Consider the following 24,633-nt stretch of genomic DNA (forward strand, 5'->3'; position numbering starts at 1 on the left):
CACATCTAGTTGGCTGGGCAAATTTAGTTGGCTACAGTATGACAATGGAGCCATGTTGTGCACTATGTGCGTCAAACACAACAACCTGTCCAAATTTACGTCAGGTTCTACCAACTTTCGCAAATCTACATTGAAAGACCACGAGAATAGTAGTGGTCACAAAACGTCCATGCAAATGGAATCAGACATGTTAGCACAAAGGATGTCGTCTGTTGACAAAAGTATGAGCAAAAATGCTGACAACATAAGACTGGCGGTCTGTAGATTGATTCGCACAGCGTTTACAGTTGCTAAGTAAAACATGCCTATCGAAAAGTATCCAATACTTTGCGAGTTACAAGTCAGCAACGACACGCCTCTTACAAGATCTTTGTACCATGATGCAAATGCTTGCGTGGAGTTCATACAGATAATATCAAACCACATAGACGACACCTTGTTACAAAAAGTGAAAAGTAGCCCTGCTCTCGGTATCATGATTGACGAGAGCACAGACATTGGTTTGGAGAAACACTTGATAGTGTATGTGTACTATTTTCACGATGGTGACATGCACACTAGTTTCCTTACGTTGATAAAACTCAGTGCTGCAGATTCTGGCGTGGTATACAACCCGCTTGTGGGTGTTCTCAAGGCCTGTGGCATAAACCTAGAACGTGTGTATGGGTTTAGCTCTGACGGGGCCGCAGTCATGACCGGAAAACAAAATGGTGTGTCTGTTCGCTTGAAATCGGACAACCCATTCATGCTTGACATGCATTGTGCTGCCCACAGCTGCCCACAGACTGGCATTGAGAAGCCTTGATGCAGCGAAGTCTGTGAAAGAAGTCGCATATTACAAAGGCCTGCTTCATTCACTTTACTCGTTTTTTTGTCGATCGAGTAAAAGACTTGAGCATTTGAAAGTTTGGCAAGATGTTCTTGAAGACCCACAAGTCAAACCTACAGCTGTGCACCAAGTTCGCTGGTTAAGTTTTGCTAACAGTGTAACGAATGTGAGAAAAACACTGCACTCGCTTTTGAAGTCAATGGAAAGCGATTCCGATGATGATGTCATGGCATTGTCATTGTTTCAAGTTTGCAGAACATACAAGTTTCTGTTTCTGACACACTTCTTTTCTGACATCATGTCGGAACTTGCTTTGGTTTCAAAGGCATTGCAATTAGAGAAGCTTTCATACAGTCAACTTACTGGTACTATCCGAACTGCATGTTGCTCCATTGAACAGCAGTATTTGGTTGAGAAACCTTCCTATGGACCAGACCTGCGTGAATTTTTGACAACATACGAGACGCAAGAGACGTTTCATGGGGTGTTAATAAAACGATCCCACAAAGACACACGACTGCCTGTTGCGGTATCGGAGTTTGCAGAAATACTGTTGAACAGCATTCAGGAGCGTTTCCCAAAAATTGAAATATGGGAAGCAATGATGCTGTTCAACCCGGCCGACTTTCCAAGCTCCACTAAAGACAAGGCCGATTATGGCAATAAGCAAATCTCAGTGCTTTTGAAGCATTTCGGAAAAGAGATCGGTGGCAAATCGTCGCCCGTTTGTGAAGAAGGAGCCCTCCGAGAATTTTCTCTGTTCAAAAATTACATGTTCGAGCTCAAAGTGTCATCATTCGAGGGGCTTGCTAACAAAATTCTGTCTCAAGAAGAGATGTGGGCAAAGTTCCCAAACATGACGGGGCTTTTTGCCATCTGCAGGGTGCTCCCTGTCAGTACAGTAGACTGTGAACGTGGGTTTTCAGCTCAAAACCTCATAAAAACTCGTCTAAGATGCAGAATGGGTTTGGAAAATCTTGACAATTTAATGCGCGTTGCCATCAATGGCCCTGACTTGTCTGCATTCGAGCCCGAGGTTATTTACCAGAAGTGGCGTTCAGTGAAGAATCGGCAAATATTTTGCAACAACAAGAAGCTTGATAAGTTAATAAACATGTAATCCCATATTGTTCATCGTGTTGAAGATGTGCAGACAATGACAGGATTGTGTACATTTGCTATTCATTATTTGTTCACGCTTTTTGTGCTTTTGGTGCTTTTTGCGTTTTTTAAACGTTTTGTGCTTTTGTATTGCATGTCAACATTATCTTGCGGAGTTTTATTGTTTAAATATTTTGTATTGCCTGTTGCTTGTGCTGAAATGCATATATGTACTTGCAACCTTTCATTGTGAGGAAGCTGCTGACCAGTTCACTCCGAAATTGATTCGATCTGATACTTAAATAATTCGTTTTTACCCACTTTCTTAGCGGTACCACATTTTGTTTTCGATTCTTCTTAGTTTTATGCTCGCAAATTTTATGGCAGTTTTTTAGATCTACGTATAGATGCAGGTCAGCGGCTTCATGCACAACATTTTTAAATTATATAAAAACTAGTAGAAATAAATCTTATCTTTATCTTATCTCATTATTAATGACATTCATGTATGATTGTACTATATCCTGTTGCCTAGTCCTAAATATTTATTTGTATTTATGTATTTATGTATTAAGCACACGATTACTATTGCGTTGTTTCGTTATGTTTTATAAATGTATTATCACTTTGAACGGTAATAAATTTGATAATATCAGAGATAAAAGTAAAAAAACGATTATTTGGTGTTGTTGTTGTCAGTAGCCAACATCCGCACAGACGTGTTTATTTCCTAGCATGTTTGTAAGCAAATCGACAACGATTTAAAACATCGTTTACGACTTACGCACCTTGACAACGTTGACAACGATGAATAAAATGTCTGTTGAAAACGACACACGAAAAAACAATGATATAGCAAATGATAAAAACAATTGAGAAAACTCGTATGTTCCGTTTAAAACAAATGCCAAATGGAATTTAACTTGTACGTTTATTACGCGTATTAAGTGCATGGCAAAAGCAATGGTATATATAATAACGTATTTTTCATGATTTCGGATGTAAACTTTTCGGATACTTTTTCCCCTATTTTAATCCGGACCGATTGGGGTTGCGGGAAAATATGATCCCTGATTGTCACACTACAAATACAAACATGCATTTTGTATCTCGTTAAATCTATGTCAGCATTCCACATCTGGCGTCGAAATTTCAGCTATTGCTCTAGTAAACACTGATTGTTTATGGGGTAACTTTATTTTGCGAAGTATTAATTTATTTTGAGTATTCACGTTTCTTTATATTAAATTTGAGAAAAAAATGTTTTTATTAAACTACTCTGTCTTGTAACAGGTATTTATCATCAATATTGATATACCAAATAAATTATGGAAAATAAATTAGTTTTTAGTAGTGATAGATTTCAACAAACAATAATCAAACAGTGTCCATAAATACCACACCTGAGTACAATATTGTGTTGTCATGACACTAATGATAAATAATGACAGACAGGATTGATAATTATGAATTAACTTGTTTTCCTTTTTTTAATTGATATGCCACATTGTAAATTCTGCAATTTAACAGAAATAATAATTATTCTGTTGTTTGTATGGTCAGACTTAGAAAAGTTGAATCTAACAAAAAAATCCCTCTGGAAAAAAACAATAAGAATCATCACATGCATACTTTGGCTCCCTTGTTATACAACTATTACAATTATTCTTAAACATGTTTAAAATTAATGATAATTTTTATTGGCAACTTTTTTCTAAACCATCGGTGGATATTTTTGGTAGATATTTTTATCTTCAGATTATGAAAAGATAGTTCCTGAGGATGCTTATGTATTTAAATAATGAGCTGCAACTTGGCAAATACACTGTAACTCCAATATAGCGCGGTCAATGGGGTCCAAGCCGCGAAACAGCGTTATAACGGATCCGCGTTATAGGTTTTGAGCTCATTTACTGCAGGGCGCTAAAAAAAAAACAGGTATAGAATAGCCTATAATATAGGTAATGTATATTGTCATGCTGTGTTGACGCAAATACATGCATATAAACAGAATCGTATCGATAACAGTATACATACCGCTTTTCTTATGTGCACATTTATCCGATAATCCAATAAAATTGCAACATCACTTAAAAAATAATAATCTTGAACATTAATGACGATATATGTTTAAGAAATTCGTAAACACAACCGTACGCATATATGCCATTTTCAGAAGTGTTAAGAGTACAGTGCACTATGGGGCAGAGCTTTCATTGGACGAGCGACTTTAAATTTAGATTGAATGCAATACGACTCATGTACAAAAAATTGTTTTATTGCGTCATACGCATGCAAAAAACGTGTTTCCCAGGGACTTTCAGATACCGCGCGAAAATGAAAGTGAAACTCTGTTAACAATTACCGGTACACTGCGTTCGCATGTAACTAAATCGTCTGCATTATTTAATTTCTTATACACTAACTGAAAGATTAAATGACATAATACTAGAATGATAATGAAATGACAGAAAAAGTTGTTTTATACTGTACGCAGTATATTTCACAGCCGCTCATTTAATATAGTCAAACTGCAACCATATCAAAGTAAGAATGTTTCAATCGTTTTGAATTACTTTAAATGTATAACTATCCCGCTTGCTTTTAACTTATGGAAATTATCGCACTGAACCGCTCTGATGAGGAATACATGTAATAAACACTGAAACGCGAGTTTTTCACACCTTTATTGACATTACACAACAGATTTTCACCAATTAGCTGTCGGTGTTGTTTAACCTCGAGGCGATTATAATCGGTTCAACGGACAGTTGAATAAAGCAATCAACATGTGATTGCCGCCATCTTTAAATTGTCTGAAAATACATGAAGTTGCATAATACGGATTTGAATCAGAAATCAAATGGAAGGTTGGAGAAAAAATGGGATCCAAGCACCCTCCGCGTTATATTGGATTCAGCGTTATAACGGAGCGCGTTATATTGGAGTATACGAAGCCAAATTATATTTTATCAATAACAAACAGAAAAGCTAATTCTTAAAATGATAAAACAAGTCCATGTAACAAGATAATAATCAATTATTATTATTAATTGCATTTGTTGATGTAAACAACAATCTAGGGATTTTTTACAAAGTTGTAATAATTCATAATAGATATAATGTCCGCTTTCTGATAAGAAGGACCTGATATATGACATTTTTGAATGATTTATTTATCTCAGAGTTAACAAGAACAATAATTGGTGACATACAGAAATATTATAAATAAATTGTGTGAAGGACATACGTCAATCAAATAGGGGACATGTCTTCAATACATTACATAGAAAGTGTCCCAGCAACTGGACAGTCATTATTATTCAGTATTGCACAGTTTTATTACAATAAGTGTTCGTATTATTACCACTGTAAGTGTAACAGAACGAAAAAACAATAATGTCTGAAAATGTGATGGAGTCATATCATCCTTCAAAGTCTTATGGTTATGTTTTAAAATACATAAAAATTATATCAATGGAATCAGTGGATTATCAAAAACTTACCCCATTAATTTCATGTTATATTTAACTTAATTATTCAATAGTTTTCACAGCTTGTATATAACATGCATTTACATAATATAATTATATAAACCTCAGAGGGTTTACATAACATTGTTACCCTATATAAATCTCAAGACTAAATTTAGTGACCTGCAGGAAAGCTGTGAAATACAGTAAAACAAGTTATAGGGCAGGTATTTACAAAAAGTATGAAAAACAACCACAATCATACAGTCCATAATTTTCGAGGTCCAAATAGAGAAATTCTATAAAAAGTTATAGAAACATTTGAAATCAAAGTGGGACAGTCCCGCAAGGACACTTTAACAATCTTTCAACTTTGCTTAATAGTCAATCTGCATATTAGAAACAAAAAATCTTAACTTTAAGCAAATATTGCCCATAAATGGGTTTAAGAATTTCTTGAATACAAACATCCTCCCTTTTCCAGAAGTAAACACACATGTGCACCATGCATGTGATTTTATAAAATAAAATGTGTATGCATCTCTTGAACATCCAATTGGAACAGGGGTATTCACACTGAACATGCATAAATCATGTAATGCAATGTGCATGCATTCAGCAGTGGTTTTATTTGAATTATAATTTAGATTGATGCAATATGTATAATCTTTTTTCTGAAATTCTGATTTAAAAAGAAAAGTAAATTAAGATGCAAAATCAACTTGTATTTGTCTGCATTCCATTTATTTGATAAACAAAATTGCTGTTTTTATAGAATATACATCCGTATTTAAATCTCAGGTGATATAATACACAGGATAAAAGTACTTTAAACTCTATTAAGCCATAAAAAAAAAAAAAGTTGTCTTTCATTTCATTACCATACATCTATTGATGTATGTGGTCACTCTGGTACAGCTTCATTGTTGATAATAGGGGCCATTCAGGGGAATAAAGGGCTAAGTTATAGCCCAACAGAGCTTGCAAAGTGAGTTAGTAAACTTACATGTATAGAAACAACATAGTTTTTAGTTGTTTGCAAGAACAACTGTGAGTTACTTAGGTTAATAGTGGTGTTTTGAAAATTGGTATGCAGACCACTACCCTTCACCATATCACTAAACGAGAGCGCCGATGGCGTTAAAAGCATAGGTGCAAGATACAGGAAAGAATGGCGTCACGTGGTATAATGTAGTTCGATATCGCCATTCGCGAATTTCTCAAATCAATAATTTCAAACAATTACCGACTATTTAAATAGATAATCTTTCCATTTACATCAGTGTTTGAAACGCTTATGAACAATAATTACCCAAGCCTTTCAAAATTTAAGCACGGACAGATCTGTATCGAACTATTCTTTTCACAAATGAAAATAGACGCTACCCTATTCGTCTGCGTCAAGAATTTGTCGTAAAACTTGTGGTAAGCGTTAGATGCAGACGTGCACAACAGATTGAGTTATGAATACAGATTTCTGAATGCAGATTTTTATAGAAACTCCTCACAGCAGTTACTTCCCTTGCTTCGCCCGGTCAGTAACTTCTAGTATAAGGGAGGCCACTGCGTAGGAGATTGATATTTATAGTGCAGATAGAATTGTTTTACGAACGAAATTTGTTTTAGGTTATAAGAAGATTTTTTAACATAAAACGGTCTTAGAAAAATTCACTAAAACGGTGTCAGCAATATTCTTGGAAGAAAACGTTAGAAAAACGTTTCCAAAAAAAAATTGTAAGAATGACCATATACTAAATTAAATAGATATTTCGTCTGATTTTTGATCAGGTAAGGCTTCATAAAGGGTAACCGACCGATGTGGATTTTCAAAATGTGGTATATACCATAAGCATAGGTGCGTAAACGCACCTATGCTAAAAATGGAGGGTTAAATTAAGGCCATCCGCGCCAAAAAAATTTTCGCGGAGATAAACTTTACGTAATTATAAGTAGTGCATTATGATGGTCATGTGGAGAAAGAATTCGCCGCGGAAGAGTATACTTAAAATGTTTGCTTATTGACAACAGTCCACTGCGTGTTACGTTATAATTGCGTAACACAGCTCTCATTAAAGGTCACAGGGGCAGGTCAGCAAATAGATGCATAAGTGAAGGCATAGCAGGACTTTTAAATGAACTTTGAAATATACTAATACACGTGCGCATATGAGGCTATTAATTAGCAACCTTAATAACAGCCAATTCTTTATCAGATCAACGGGAGAAAAACAAAAAAATCCAATACTATTTTACTAAGTGATCAATAAAACAACTATTTCATTGCATAATGCAAAAAATAAGAAAAAAAAGAAAATGTTTTATTTGGAACAGCATTTAAATTCCATTTCATTATTGTTTCTGAATGAAATGTAAAACACAGTTCATTGGGAAAATTCGTGATAAACAGTAACAATTTATCCATAAAACTCAACAGAAAACAACAAAATTGTTTGTTTTGATCATTTTTGATACTATTGTGTGTGATTTATGTTTAAATAATACTTTGCATTTTGACGCGGTACTCGGTCACTTAATAAAAAAAGTCCTGGGAAGACATTAATTGACTATCGATAAACGTTGATAACACAGTATTGCTTTCAAGTTGAGGAAACAAAAGCTATTGAAACAATATAGTGTCATTATAATAAGACAGAAATCATTTCATTTTCTAACCACAACTGTGCTGTTTCCGTTTAGTCGGTATGGATATCATTCTTAAATGACTGAATACACTACCAAAATTTAGCAGTTTGCTATGAATAATACAGTTTGACTTCAATTTTCTATCGAAAAATATTGTGCTAAGATGTTCAATTTATAAGAAACAAAGATATTTGTATAGACCTGTGTCATGCGAAAATGGGTCTTATGCCATATGCGGCTAGCATAGCTATGGTCCAGCCTGCGCATCTCATAGTAGGCCAGGAGATACTTTTCGTATTTTTCTAACTTAATTTCAAAGTCATTTTAGTGTTTCCGATCAACAAACTCAGCAATTGCGATTGAATCTGTCAGCTGGCGACTTAGTTGAAAATGTAAAAAAAATCAAGGTGACACCATAATTGTAATAATATACCTGAGTTAAAAAGAGCTTGGTCAGCAGCTGGAGCGTGCAGACTTGCCCCTGTCACCTTTCAGGGAAAAATATTTAATTTTGAGCCAAAGAAGGTCAAATTTACCTTTGCTGCCCGGGCATTCACCAACACAATAGATCAGTGCATTGTGGCCAATGGGACCTTAATGTGCCCTGATAGACAATTTAAAGACAATTCATGTCTGGTTGCCCTTGAAAGGACAAGATTACTCCGCCAAGGGAGTGGTGACAATTAAAATAGACCTTCTTCCCGCTCCTCGCGCGCTGCGCCTCTTTTATGGCCTTTCTAGATGCCACAAGCCATCGACCCAAACCTAAGAACAGTTTGCCCAGCATGTTGAGCGTACTGAGTACTGTTGTCCTGTTTATCTTTATAGGGCCACCATCTCAAATTCCTGGCTGTCTCTCTGCCCAAGGTCCGCCCCATCTGTCCGACAGCTTCCACCTCCGCTGCTGCCTTCTCTCTTTAAACCACTATCAGCCTATGGACAATTACCATTTCATTTGGCGATCCTTCAAAGTTCTGGGGTGAGCAAAGTCAGCCGGCGAGGATGTCTGGGTGGAGGGACTCCTTCAATTAACAGAGCCGCCAGCAGAAGTTCACTTATCTAAATCTCCTCAGACGATGTAGTGAAACCACTATCCACAGCATGGACAATTACCATTCCGCTTGGTGATTCTTCTGAGTTTTCAATAAAATCTTCTGTGTAATATTGGTGACAGGTTGGAGGGTAGATGAGTTACACGTTAATGTCAGAACATGAAAATGAATAAAAAGAAATGGAAATACATTAAATGAAGAACTTAATTTCAGGTGACAAATATTAAATTTTGTTTAATGTGGTTTGATTGAGAATTTCATACAATTCTGGTTGATACCAATACATTTATTATTAGAATTATATTGTGGTTCATTCTATGTTAGACTCAGACTTTTTTCTTAGCGCCAACTTAAATATACGTTGAATTTCTTTTTTTATCTTTGTAATCATAAGTGGAGTTTGTGTAAATCCTGCATAGAATTATGAGAGATTGTAAATCAATGTCATTTTCCTCCTTGAGGTTTTTTCAAAAGCTCACTACTGTATACATGTACAGTTAAAAGTAAATCACATTGGTCTTTGCATTTATTGTGGCCGTTCGATTGGCCTATGTTAAAAAGTTGAACTTCATGTCCTGTGACTATAAGTAATATTAAACATGTTTTAAGCGCAAACAATTGCAGTGCCTTCAGCGCTATGATTTACTAATGTTGGGACAGTTGGTCTCAGATCGGGACAGCTGGAAAAACAGCCCAAAATCGGGATGGGACTGCTCCGCCCAAATCAGGTTGTTTGGCATGTATGTTATAACGACAAAATATACTCACAAAATATACTCGGTTGATATTTTGTTAACAATGGGCTGATATTATTGATAATTGTACACATATTTGTTATTTCAATGACTGTTTTATATAGACAACTGTAGTTTTTGTTTATATTTGTAATATTATTTTATTAATTACCTGGAATGAATTGTTTTTTGTTAACATTCATATTAAAATTGCAGCCACTCAAGTATTCATACTTTTACGCAAGCTCTCTTATAAAACTTGTTTGTTAGTTGTCTTTTTCCACAATTTCTTTTTATGTATAATTCTCTTCAATTATTTTTTGTTTTTAATTTGGTAAGAAAAAAACTGTTTCATATGACTCAAACACTCTGCCCATTAAATAAAAAAATAGAAAATGTAAAAAATGATATTTTTTTGCCTTCCCTCCTTTATTTATTTACTGATTGTTCGGATTAATGACATACATTACACAATTATAAAACAGAAGATTGTGAAATCTTCGCAAAAAATAATTATTAACACCCAAAAGGAACAAAGTGCACTCTTTAGGGAAGAGAATGTTCACATCAAATGTAAGCAAGCATATTTTAACTCACAGTGCATGCATAATGCGAATTACTTCTGCTTATAATTGGATTAGTGCTTTTCTGTAACAGATGTTTAACTTCAACTTAAGTAACAATGTTCAAAGTAATTTTATTACTGTAACAACTCGCAAACCTCTTTAACAACTACAACAACACTTCCTAAACAAGGCTTTGATTTCTGTTTTACGACCTTAAAAGACTATGTTCAACATCGTGTTCAGTGACAGAGAAATCATGTCGTTTTTCCTGAATGACAAATGAAACGAAAACTGACCACATGTTCACAAGTTCAAGCAGCTTTGTAATCATGAAAATATGTTGCCGTGTATTGTCCTCCTTCCAAATGACGAATGTCAGTCAATAATTTTCCTTCAAATGACATATGGCAGATGGTGTTTTTTCTGCAAATCATCTTTATGTATAGAATGACTTAATTGTTTATATCACAGTAAAGTCATCTCCAAGCAGGACAGTAAATATGTCTTTATTTTAACCACAGAATTTGTAAGGCATGTCAAATTTCTTGTATATGTACATTGAAAACCAAATGACTGCTTAGTTAATTGATTTTGCAAAACTACTTACAAATAAATATACCCTTATTCACATTTATGATTATTGCGTTATAAAACGACATTAAGATTGTCACAATAAACAAGAGCTGTCAGAAGATAGCGCGCTCAACTTTTCGAGTGCTTGACCGTATAATGAAAGCCATCAAGGAGATATTGTTCATATTCAATGTGGTCAAGGTACATTGTAATATAAAGTCATATTCTAACTGGAAGAGGAACATAACTGAAAAATATTGATCGCTTATTTTCCACAATCTATTGAACATTTGTAAAGACATAAAACAAACTAATAAGATTATATTTCAAGTTTGATAGCAACAGCTTGGGTGGGATGGTTGGACGGTCTTTCAAAAATAAAATAATAAAAATAATTATTTATGTTTTTTACCATATTTAAAAAACAAACAAGAGATGTGTTTGTCAGAAACACAGCAATGCCCCCTAATGCGCCACTTTGATTAATTTTTTTACCTTTGACCTTGAAGGATGACCTTGACCTTTCACCACTCAAAATGTGCAGCTCCATGAGATACACATGCATGCCAAATATCAAGTTGCTACCATCAATAATGCAAAAGTTATGAAGGAGGTTAAAGTTTTGGTTAAAGTTTTGGGACACACACACGGACACATACAATGACAGACAGGCCAAAAACAATATGCCCCCGATCTTTCGATCCGGGGGCATGAAAATAACAGTGTTCAACTGTACATCAATAATATACAGTTTAAATATCATTGAAATGTTAGAGTACTTGTTTTTCTTATTCAATGAATATTTTATCCAGGTAACACAGTGACCAGTCAAATACCTGTTCTGTGAAGGGTTTGTTTTATCAGAAAATCAGGCAACAATTGGCTGCAACAATGACAGGTGACAAAATCAATGGCTTTTATGTAGGCACACAGTGGGAAACTGCAATAAATCTTGCACATACAATCAGAAATGTGCATGTTGTGTTGCTAATAAAAGGTTCCTGCAGAAAAATATATTCTTAAAGGATGATTATATTTCAATAGAGACAATTACTTTATTTAAGAAACAACAATAGTCCATAGAAAATTTGACATTTCATTTGAACCAGATGCATGTTAGTTTTACAACATGTACAGAAATTAATTCAGAAAAGTGCAGTTTCAATACAACCAGAATTAAATTATCCCCCCCCCCCCATTGAACACTGCATGTAGTTTATTATGTTGTGTAAAAATAAAATAAATAAATAATTTGACAACGTGTATGTGGCAAGTTATTAGCCCAGGGATCATATTCCAGAAACATCTTAAGTCATTTTTTAAATATTTTCACGTAAGTTCGAAATTACAAAGGTTTTGTATTTCTTTACTAAATAAAGACATGCATGTTTTTTTTGGTATTCCTCAAATAACATTGACATAATGATGTTATTTTGGTGTAATTTTCTATGCCTAACTATTGCAGTATGAAATGACACACTTCAGAAAAATTCCCAATTTAAGGATAAAAATAAAATTTAATTTAAGATGCTTCTGGAAAACCACCCCTGGCTTTGGATTTGAGGAAACTAAATAGAGGGCAAGTATACAATGTTACATACCAAATATTGCACATAATGATGATCAAGTAACAGAGATGTATATTTTTTCTTATAAAGCCTAATCCAAACATAATGATGGTTACAGAAGTTTAACAACAGGCATAACATTTGTATTCTTTGATGCAGAACAACAAAAAAACAGTTTGAACAGTTCACGTGCGTCCAGTGCCTGTGGAAGAACACGTTGCTCCCATTGTAAATCAATACACGTTGGAGAAAAATTTAAAAGTACAGTAACAGGCGAGCAATTTAATTTACAGAAGAATATGAATTGTGCATCTAAAGATGTAATATACCTCATTACATGTAAACAGTGTAAGAAACAGTACGTTGGACAAACCATGCAACCGGTGTCAAAAAGAATGAACAGTCATCGATTTGACATAAAAAACTTTTCTAACCCTGAATTTTCAACTTTGGTCGCATCACATTTTAATGAAGATCACCACAGCGCAAATGACTTTTCCTTTATGCCAATTGATGTTGTTAGCAACAACATAGATCGTCTATGTAAAGAAACTTACTATATACATAGACTTAAAACATTACACCCTAATGGTATGAATAACAAAGTTCTTTTTAACATAAAAGACTAGCTCTTCAATTTAATTAAGCTTACTTTTGTTTTTTCCTATTAGTATTTTTATATATAATTTTATAGGAAATTGTGTATTCTTGAATCCGAAAGTTAAGCTTAATTTAATTAACGTTCATTTTATTGACGTACATTTTCACGCATTTTAATGTACGTTAAGTCAATGACGTAACATCCGCTTTCTGTTATTATTTGTATCATCCTGATGAAGGCGTAAGCCGAAACATTGATAAAAAAGGAAAGAAAAAATATGTGTTTTTGTTGGATTTATCATACTATATGCAGAACAACACAAATCTCAAATGCACATTAGATTCATTAGATACAATTCCTGCAAGTTTGAAAGCTGAACATTGAGCAGCATAGGAGAATGCCTACAGGTATGTTTTGAGTCAATTCTATGTTGAACAAGAGATGTGTTTGTCAGAAACACAATGCCCCCTACTGCGCCGCTTTGATTTAGTTTTTTTTACCTTTGACCTTGAAGGATGACCTTGACCTTGATGTTCAGCACTCAAAATGTGCAGCTCCATGAGATACACATGCAAGCCAATATCAAGTTGCTATCTGAAGGTACATAGAAGTTATGAGCATTTTTCAAAACCTCAATGCGAAACGCAAAGTGTGACTGAAGGACAGACAGACAGTTTGATCACTATATGCCCTCCTTTGGGGGCATAAAAGGGGCATTACAATAGTAACTTTCAAAGCAGGACAGTAACAAGAGCTGGCAGAGGACAGCGCGCTCGACTATTCGAGTGCTTGACAGTATAACGTAAGCCATCATGGAGAGGGTGGGGTATAATGTGGGTGTGTGGTCATTTAATAGATGATTTTTCAAAAATAAGGGGAAAAAAGTTTGGTGTTTTTTTTTTTATTTTTGGGGGGGGGGGGGGATCATTCTGGGGTGGGGCATGGGGAATGGTTTTGGTGGAGTGCATTGTGGTATGTCAGGTAAGTGTTGTTTTGTCAAAGTATGAATCAAATGTGATCATAAATAAAGAAGTTATGGCAATTTAAGCAAAATGTTCAATTATCTAAGTATTAAAGGGGCCATAATTCTGTCAAAATGCTTGATACAGTTGTCTGCTCTTGTTTATAGATTGGGGTCATGTTGGTAAAGAAGCATGCAAAATATAAAAGCAATATGTCAAAGGACATAGGAAATATTTGGGGTAGTACGCAAACTTTAACATTTGCACGCTAACGCTAACGGGAACGGGAACGCCGACGCCGGGGTGAGTAGGATAGCTCCACTATATATATTTCACATATACCGTAATTACTCTATGTTTTCGGACAATCTAAGTTTTCGGACACTATATTTTACAGCGCTATTTAACCCAATTTCGGTCCTGTTTTTGATACCTAATGACACTTCGATCATGGGGTTTTACAACTGGATGAACATCACAAAAACATGGAAGGTTTATGTCTGAGGGCAACGGACCATTACATTTGCGTTATTTGGTAAATGACCTTGTAAACCGGTATTAAACAATGGTTTCGTCCGATAGCATTAGCGTTATGACAATTACCAGGGGGTAGTGCCAATTTACAGTTCAATTATCTACCACAACTGTACTACCCCTTCTCAGTAAAATAACTGTGACAAACACTAAATGCTTCAAAGTGTGATGCACCATATTGCAAGTTTTTCGAACAATTAGAAAACAACTATCAGATATAAACAAACAAAATATCCATAGTTTGCTTTTTTTATTGCGTTAATTACAGGTTCATACTAGCGAGTATTGGTACATCACATGCTCATCTTTTAACTCGTTAAATAAATTAAGCATTTAAAATTATTTCAAATGCAGTGCAAACATACATAACTGTAATTTATACTACACGGCACGCGCAGTGCTATTACAGGTAGTCGTTGATACAATTTACGCTATTTTCGAACACTTCAATTTTCGACTCTAAGTTTTCGGACACCTGTTTATTGTGAATATTTTTCGTATCTTAGTTTTCGGACACGAAAAAAAATAATCATTTTTAAGTGTCCGAAAACATAGAGTAATTACGGTAATAGTCAAGCTAAAAATGCAACATGAACAACATTATAGTGTAAGGAACAATATCTGCAAACTTGAATGTTACATTTGACAAATGTAATCCCTGCAGACAAGTTTGAGACCATGGACAGACGGACACACAGCCTTGATGATTCCAGTACACTCCCTTTTAGTTTGTAATGCGGGATATAATTACCAAATTATTAAGTTATGATTATAATAAGGCTGATAAAGTTTAAATGAGTTCAGTGAGACAATTTCAAACAAGTAAGTCTGATAATGAAAATACTTCTGATGCAGTTTGAAGCTAATTGCTATCATAAATACATGTCACAGCAGATTTATTGATGATTATACAATTAATTTATGCTATCTCATTTACACTCAGTAAACTGGAGCAACGTTTCACCCAAGAGGCAAACACAGAAACTCGGACAGCATTGACATCCCTAGCCTGTCCACAATGCACCTACAGTCCCAGTGATAATGGCCTTATATGATAAGTTATGCATAAAATTACATGTCCAGGCTTAACAAAACTTCTGTCCAGCAATAAATGTCACATTTAGTTGTCGCCAGTTTGTTATGCTGATGTACAATCAAGTCAATACACTGCAAGTTTGAATGATACAGTGTATCCAAAATTGATGGATCACTGCACCGTCATTTGTATTGACAATCATTATTGGGTGATCTATAAGATTGTTGCCCCTAACTGTTTAGTGAAAACAAATATTTTAATGCAATAAATACTTTAAGATTAGTTGTATTACTTAATACATTATCATGTACAGTGTATTGTTGTTATTGCTACTTAGAAAACATTTTTTTACTCATGATCTGTTTGAATTATTTGTTACAGCAATAGAAGTGACAGGAATAAACAACAACCTCAAGATTATTCATGTCTAATCATATGTCTTTCTTACTAATTAACTTGTATCCATTACTTTCTCTTTTTTTTTTGCCGACCCTACACTTCTTTTGTATTCCTAGTTGTGTTTTCAATCATTTTTGCTTCATTTGATCAGTCCGCTAAAACAACTATTGGGTTTGTGATCATGATTGTCAGAGTGGATCATATTCATGAAATTTACTAAAAATTAACTAAAGAAATCATGTTAAATAATGATTTGAAATATTAGATCTCATGCCATAGGTGCAAAGGAAAAATATACAAAATATTAGATAAAAAATATATACATGTGTATAAATATTTTGATGACCTACCTTCCTGTATTGATTTGGTAATGTTACTGGAATAAATGAATATTTGGCTTGATAGTAATCATAACTTTTCAAACCAATACCAAGTATGCAACCAAAACAAAACCACAATAGAATATTTCAGTTTTTCTTATATATCAAACAAATTTACATGGTATTTAAGTATATATCGCTGAACAAATAATTTATATGAACTGCATCATAATAAATGTATAAAGTACATTTTATATATAAATGATTTAGCCCGTAATCAAACATAAAGTTAAAGTTATCTAGGTCTAACCATTCTTAATGCGATAAAAACATACTCTGATTAAACATTGCATATATATGATAACAGCAAAAAGTTTGATAGAAAGGTCAAGATAAATTTTGTCACTTTGTTCTTGTAAACTGTCCTAATTTACCCAGTGTTTTCAAATATCGCTCAGTCCATCAGCATGTTATCTTGTATTGACTATAAGTTCAATAATCCATGAACCCTATACAATTTGCCATGATATACATGAACATGGTGTACATGAAGTTTAAAGGTACTCCAAGTGTTTATACTAAGTACATGAGGCAAAAGATTTCATGTATAAGTGTCAGTATGAAACATAACAATTTTATATTATAACATGAAACAATCTATTTGCAGAAATTTAACCCTTTGCTTGCTGGGAAATTTGTCGTCTGCTTAAATGTTGTCTGCTGATTTTCTAAAATTAGCATTTTCTTCGATTTTTTTTCCATAGAATACTATCAGAATAGCAAACAGTTTGGATCCAGATGAGACGCCACGTTCTGTGGCGTCTCATCTGGATCCAAACTGTTTGCAAAGGCCTTCAAAATTCGGTTCCAGCACTGAAAGGGTTAAAATCAATGTTGTGTCCAAGCTTCATCAAGTGCTTGAACCTTGGGCTTACTGGTCCTTAAATGCTAATGTCCTTTATACTACATTTGAGCCATTCTGTATGTGAATGAGGTTAAACAATACATTCATATCAGTGAAGAAAAAATGAAAATATGCTATCTGAAACTAGAAACTGTAAACCTATAGTATCTCTCCTGAGAATCTAGATGACCAATGTTGCATAATGTGCATAACAAAATTACAGGACCTTTGATAATATTATTTTGATGATTTTTTCACAAATTAGATCTGCTCTGCTTACAAATTGCATGTTTTGTCAAAAGTGAATGAGATAATTAAGATAGTAAAACAATGCCATTATAATGTATGTGTGTTATTTTTATTACATAGCCCATTCTTATTTCACGTATACATGCCAAAATAATGCAGGATGAATGAAGATTAATATATTAATTAAATATTTTCTTTAATGCTTCTCTGTATGCAAAATGTATTGACATTTAAGTTCATTATACTTTATGTAATACATCATTAAATTAAACTAACATAACCAACACGGCATTGTAAAAGCACTTTGGATTGTTCATATCTATCACTGAAAACCATAAAATTATGAAAGAACAGACAACATTATTTAAGTTGTTATGTAAATGTGTTTCAATTTATATTGTGGTTATGCAGTCATAGATATTTCATAAGGATTGAATATATTTGAAATTATAAACACTTATTACAGTAAGAATTGCACTTTCAAAATACATGCAGAAACATTAATTAAGGACAAATATTTCAATTTCCCTCACACATGAATAAAAATATTGCTTTATTAAAAATGAAATCCTGAAATTTAAATGCATCCTCACAAAACAGTTGTATGGGAAATGTTCTTATATGAGAATATTTGACCTTGTCAACACCTGAGGTCTATGATTGAAAAACCAAATCTTTTTATGAGCATTTCATGTTCGATTGACCATCACATTCCTTACAATCAGCCGCCACAACCATGTTTTATTAATACTTTATTCATACAAATTCATACATACATGTATTTAAATGAGCAGTCCGGGTGTGTTATAAGTGCATGCAGTGTTCTGTTGTTTGTTTAATAGCTTAAATCTCTGGAAAGATGTGAAATTTATCAATTTTTAGCATTATTGTCCCACCGCCATAGGCAAGAGGATATTGTTTTGGCGTTGTCCATCCTTCCGTCCTACCTTCCGTCTTTCCATCCTTCCGTCCGTCCGTCTTTCCGTCCGTCCGGAGCCATATAAAAATGTCACTGTACTGACCCAAATTACATTACATATTGAACAAGAGCTGTCAACATAGGATGACTTATGCCCCCTATAAACGCTTGATAGAAGTAATGAACTTTTTTCGAAACCTAAACGCAGATTTTGAAACCTAAACACGGACCCTAAGTTCAAGGTCAAGGTTAAAGGGGTCAAATTTTGTGTGCGTATTTTATACTTTGCTAAATTTCAAATTGTTATGCACGTGTTTATATATCAAGAAATGTTTACTAAAAAAATCATCGGAAATCTTTTTTCATTGGGGGCAAGCAAATGTTCAAAGCAACTTGCACCATGGGCATGTGGAAATTAAAATCCCTTAGTAAACCCTTTTAGTTGTGGATACCAAATTGAAGTTATAAGAACCTCTAGTTGAATTTACGATGCTAGACTCAAGCTACAATTACCTCTAGTTGAATACCAAAGAGGTCGCAGTTTGGCTCAAGTCCTGCACTTTCGTTGTCGTCCCTGTCAGATAAGCGCAGGACTGGTTCAGACTGAGACCGGTCGAGTTGACGATGTTTTGAAATAATAGCCTTTTTCATTTCTGAGATGTGCGTGAAAGATTGGTCCTGTGAGTAGGTCACCTTTGTCAATTTGCACGTGCACACAGGATTTATATCATCCTCCATTGAATGATCACTAAAGCTGTAGGAGCTGGATGAAATAGAGTCTTCCATCGTCGGCACATGTATTACAACAAGTGTCAGATTTGAGGAATGTAAAAAGATTTTCTTATTAATTAAATGCAAAAGTTTACTGCTTTCATGAATCTAACAAAATATATGTTAAAATGAAGCCACAAATGCTTTATCAAAAAATAAAAAAAATAAATGTTTACTTACTATTAAGCGTAAAGTTTAAACAATTACACTTGAATGTAGTACAGTATTTTCAAAGGTATAATTCAAACGATTTGTCCAGGACTTTAAACAAAATTCTAGCATAACACGATTCTATTAGATTGTAAAATCCAGGTACATGTAACTAGCCGCATCAGTCAATTATTGGCTTTCTTGGCTGCTGAATCTATCAACAGTAAGGTAATAAATAAAACTTAGTTATAAAATGTATTTTCCATAATCAATGGCACAAACATGGAGATGCACAGATTTTACTCCAAGTCCAACTTCCACTATCCAATTTCAATATATACATAACTGTATACTACTGCTCCGTGTTATGTTTACATGATAATGTGAACGCTACTGTACAATTAAAAGCAATTTCGCTTTTCGCCTTCTGTTTATGATTGGGCTGATAATTTTATAGCTGATATACATTATAGATGACTGTTACATGCCGTTCGACACGGTATCAGCGTTGCCTTTTTCTTTCTCGATAGACGCTTGTCAACTCACGGGAGCGGCATTATGCACGTGATTGTACTGGTCGATAACATTCAACTATAGCGGGATTGCCAAGTTTACAAAGCAACACCTTCGCTGTTTATGTAGGATATTACTACTGTTGCTATCTACAACTAAAACTGCTACTTGTAGTACTTACATAACAACGACATTTACTTTATTTAGTGTTCGATTGGTATTTAGCTGGCGAAAACTGATGTGCAAACAAAGTTGTTCAATCTGTTAATATGGTTATCTCAACCCGCAGAGATCGAATTTAAATTTATGTAACAATATCACCGAATTGTTTGACAATCCTGCATCCTGTCGCATGAGACCTGCGCTAAAATCCAATATTTCAACTCATTGTTACATACAATCAAAATAAAATAAAATGTTGTGAGTACTTCTTTGTTACTTGAGGCAAAGCATGAATTAAATATGCGAGATGGTGATGCCATTTCACGATATGTTTTCTAACTAAGTTGACGTTTACATTATTACAATTCCAAATTTTGAAGAAAAACCAAACTAACATCACGAAGTTACCATATCACGATCTGCTGCTCAATGCGGACAATTTAATACCTGATCTGAACATTTTTTTTAAATACAATGTATATATCTGTTCGTGGGTTGCGGTTTGCGACGTCTGTACAAAATTGATATGCAATCAAGTTGTTCTGCCCAGTTGTCTTTGATGTCGTGTTCCGTATAAGTAGATGTTGTGGAATCTGGCATTATTCCCCCGTGATAAGTTTAAAACGAGAAAGAAACCATTCGAAAACAAAAGCAACCAGTATGCCTCGCCGACCGCCATGTTGAATGGAAAAAGGCTGCTCGTCTTTCTTGTTTAAAAACAAGCACGAGGCCCTCCGCGTTGTTCTAGCTTTATGTAAACATATTTGTCACGATTTATCGGAAATTTGTCATGAATTAACAGTTTATTCATTCATTTATATACCTGTATTTAACACTGTAGTTCGCAATTTTTTTTTGTGTGATGACGATACAATACGCGAGGGTCATTTTTCGTCCACTTCATTGAAACGTGTGATACACCACATTATATTCCCAAATGAAAAGAACGTTTCATAACCTTTATGGACCAATATATATCTGCTTTTCGTTTTAGTTCTTTCGTTGATATTAAGGTATCAGTGGTCGAGGTTTTTTGTCTTGGATTTCAGCAATTATGGAGATTAAGCAGAAAGGAGCTACTATTCAGAGGCGGTCAAGTATGGACTTAATTAACATGTCAACCGACTTCAGGAATGCCATCGCCAACCTATCCAGCAGCCAGAACGACAGAGCTTCAGCGGCGAATTCAAAAATCGGCGAGCAAATGGGAGACGACACAGGACGTCAGTCTGAACCCCTCTTGCCGCCAACTGTTGGTCGTCAGCGTCGCTCTTCCATTGATGTATCTGTGCTTCCAGTCGCAAGCGCCAGACGGCAGTCGAGAGATCTTCGTGTAGACCAGAATTACATTAAATTACAACAGAAGATGAATATTGAAAAACTTAAAGTTCCCATTATTGTTGCAAGAGGAAGGCGAGCATCGGTCGATGTAAGCTCGCTTAAAATGACAAGCGCAAGTATTTTGACGGGGCAGAAAAAGATTACTCCCATGATCCATGCTCAAGATCTATTTGGAGATGACGAAGAGTCATTTTATTCCCTAAATCGTCGTCGATCGTCAGTTGGTATTGCATTGATGGTGCCCAGACACACAAACGAACGTCGCAATAGTGCGCCCATTGAAGCGGTAGATGATCCATCACTTACCTGTGATCCGAATTCCAAATACAAACGCAATTCATTTGACATAGCAACAGGCTCAAACGAAAACAAATATTCAAAGTTTCCTTCCAAATGGTTCGAGCTCAGAGACAGAATTCAACGGGAAAAGTTGGCAGCTGTTCGTATAAGCAGTGCATCTCCAACACGCTCTGACCCAGGATTCGTAAAAAGTTCCGACAACTACCCGACAGAACACCGCTTGGATGTAGGTGCGTCTCAGTCGGAAAAATCAGTGGTTAAATCAACTAGTGAGAGTCCGGACTTTGCAGGAACAATTCGCCTGCTTGTTACTCCTCCATCTCCGGACCATCAACGTAAACATCGCCAAAATGTCAACAACGACTGCGAAAATATGAAAACTGAAACAAGTAATACCAATCAATACAGCATCCAAAATATACCCAGTGTTTTTGCTGATAATCGTCGCAGAGGGTCCGTTGATATAATCAATAACGAAGTTGAACCACATAAGGCACAACGGAAAGATGCCAGACATGATTTTGCATCAAAACAATTCGGCGGAAAACACACAAGCGACCGCCACACAAAGAAAACCATGTACGGTAGTCAAATCAAACAATATTTGGAGTCCTTAGAAAAAGATCTACCTACACATGTGCTGTTGGAAATAAAAAGACTGCGTGCCGAAAATGCGATGAATTTAAACGGTCATGTACAATATTAAGACATTTTGCAAGATACTTTTTGACAATATGTTGACTCTCATTACAAGGACTTAGAGCTATAGTATTATGTGTGATATAAAATATAGTCTGAAAAACAATTACGAATCATGGCTTATTTATTTGCACACCTTTTAACTTTGTATTTATATTTCAACCAGATTGTTACATTACGAGAACGATTTTTTACTTACCTTGTCGGTTCAAATTACAAACGCAAGCCTGACGGATGTTGACATAAATTATTGTAAACCTGTTTATTGAAGGTCGATTACATAAAAAAGCCGCGGCCTTATATAGGTATTATCAAGTCTATTTTCTAGGGAGAATTATATATGTTTTTTTTAAGAGCTCGAGAACATTGACATTGGTGTCGCTGTTTTTGACGCTCAATTAAAAAAAAACATGCTCTGTAATCGTACATTACACTATTTATGATATATTTTAATGCAAAACAACCGATATGTTATAAAACGTGACCAACTGGTTGCGCTTATCGTCGCTATTATGTTGCTTTAAAAATCTTTAAAAAGGTAGATTTTTGCTTACTTCATGTGTGAAAACTCAATAAATAAATGATACATCTGCTAAAGATTGTGAACTCATATTAAGGAATAATAAAAAACTATTAAGGAATAATTTGAACAATTCATATATGTTGCGAGTCCTCTTTGAACAACATCTCCGCCGTTTTTAGTCATCACATAGTACAATTCACAGATTCCTCGCAGTGTCAGCGTCGACTGTGGGTGACAGATCAAAACGCACGGAACCAGTAAAGTTAAATATGGACGGAGTTGAAACCGTTGTGGCATGTAGCCTACGAAAGTTTGCTTATGTTGCAACTCGGTTATATTGCGACACTATTTATTGCGCGAAAATGCAAATTCATTTGTTACGAGTTCATTATCAATAATTGTGCGAATATTGTAGGTTTTTTTTGGAGATGGCAGCCAATAAGGTCTTATTGTTGTGTAATCTGCTTAAACATCATATAGAACCACACTTGTGTTATTGTAAGTAGATTTGAACAATAAAATTTGTAAAACCGCCATCTCCACATTAGAAGTTAGAACTTAGGAGTAAATTAGACTTAATAACATTCTGAGATTTACAGACGTTTCGCGCCCAAGTCTTTTCGCACCCTAGTTATTTCGCCCCCAAGACGTTTCCGCCCTGGTCGTTTCGCACCTGGTCGTTTCGCCCCCATACTAGCGGAACAATAGTTGAGTAGTTTAATTGATGACAATTATATAATTTTATTAAGAGGATATTTATCACGTCAATGACTAAACTTATAGTCTAGACTCAAGAGTAGTAACAAAAAACTAAAAAGAGATATTTTTCTGACCTATTTATTCATTTGACATACAATAACGTAGAATAACAGTGTAAAACAACGTGATGAACACATACGATATTTCAGTAGTTTAGTTACATAAAACGACAATGAAAGCATTCTTTATTTATATATTTTATGAACCACATAAACACAACAGCGTATAAGCAACACAAAGACAAGTCCGTAGAGTCTATTTGTTTTTTTATTTGGCATAAAATAACGTAGAATTACAGTGTTGTAAAACATCGCGATGAACACATACGATAATTCAGTAGTTTAGTTACATAAAACGATTTAGAAAAGGAGATGGGCAATTCTTCACAATGAAATTAGATTACATCCATTAAAGTCATGCAAGTGAGTTCAGTATAAGAACATGTAATCATGTAACTTCGAAACACAATGAGCAGTCACTATGACCAATTTGATTGTGTTAGTCACTGAGAGATATAGTTTTGTTCTCTACATGAAGATAAAATTTCATATTAACACAATTAAGCTTCAAAAGTTTTTCTTAAAAAAAAGGCTTGTATTACTCTACAGCTAACTTAAAATTTTAATGTTATATGTTTTTAAGTAACATTAATGATTAATTTCTTGCTCCTGTGTCTGCCTTGAAAAGAAAACAAGACTTTAAACAGCATCTGAATTAATGTGACAATATGAATTAAAAATGCATATTTTTCAAGTATTATTTATGTTATAATTACATGTTTTAATATATATTTCATGTTTTTTTTCCTGACATTTTAATGCAACTTGTGTCACTTTATTAACATTTTTTAGTAGTTTAGTTACATAAAACGCATTGAAAGCATTCTTTATTTATATAGTTTATGAAGTACATAAACATGACAACACGAAGAAATGTCCGTAGGGTCTATTTG

The 24,633-nt window shown here is 34.5% G+C and overlaps 2 protein-coding genes across 4 annotated transcripts in view; one reads left to right on the forward strand and one right to left on the reverse strand.

Moving 5' to 3' along the window:
* The window catches only part of LOC127868663 (ras-GEF domain-containing family member 1B-like), a 128,049-nt gene extending 108,115 nt beyond the window's left edge, over window positions 1–19,934 (reverse strand). For 2 of the 3 annotated variants that reach the window (XM_052410600.1, XM_052410599.1), the window contains exon 1: window positions 18,977–19,934. In XM_052410600.1, coding sequence (XP_052266560.1) covers window positions 18,977–19,249 — 273 coding nt within the window. In that variant the 5' untranslated portion in view covers window positions 19,250–19,934. Of the gene's footprint in view, window positions 1–16,421; window positions 16,444–18,976 lie in introns of those variants that run through there. The other variant, XM_052410602.1, reaches the window with a different exon arrangement.
* Window positions 19,935–23,275: 3,341 nt separating this feature from the next.
* The window catches only part of LOC127868665 (DNA polymerase subunit gamma-2, mitochondrial-like), a 34,230-nt gene continuing 32,872 nt past the window's right edge, over window positions 23,276–24,633 (forward strand). Inside the window, exon 1 of the mRNA XM_052410603.1 lies at window positions 23,276–23,420. The gene's annotated coding sequence lies outside the window, so the exon portion shown is untranslated. The remainder of the gene's footprint in view (window positions 23,421–24,633) is intronic.

The sequence above is a fragment of the Dreissena polymorpha genome, chromosome 2 (assembly GCF_020536995.1).
Source record: "Dreissena polymorpha isolate Duluth1 chromosome 2, UMN_Dpol_1.0, whole genome shotgun sequence".
Classification (NCBI taxonomy): domain Eukaryota; kingdom Metazoa; phylum Mollusca; class Bivalvia; order Myida; family Dreissenidae; genus Dreissena; species Dreissena polymorpha.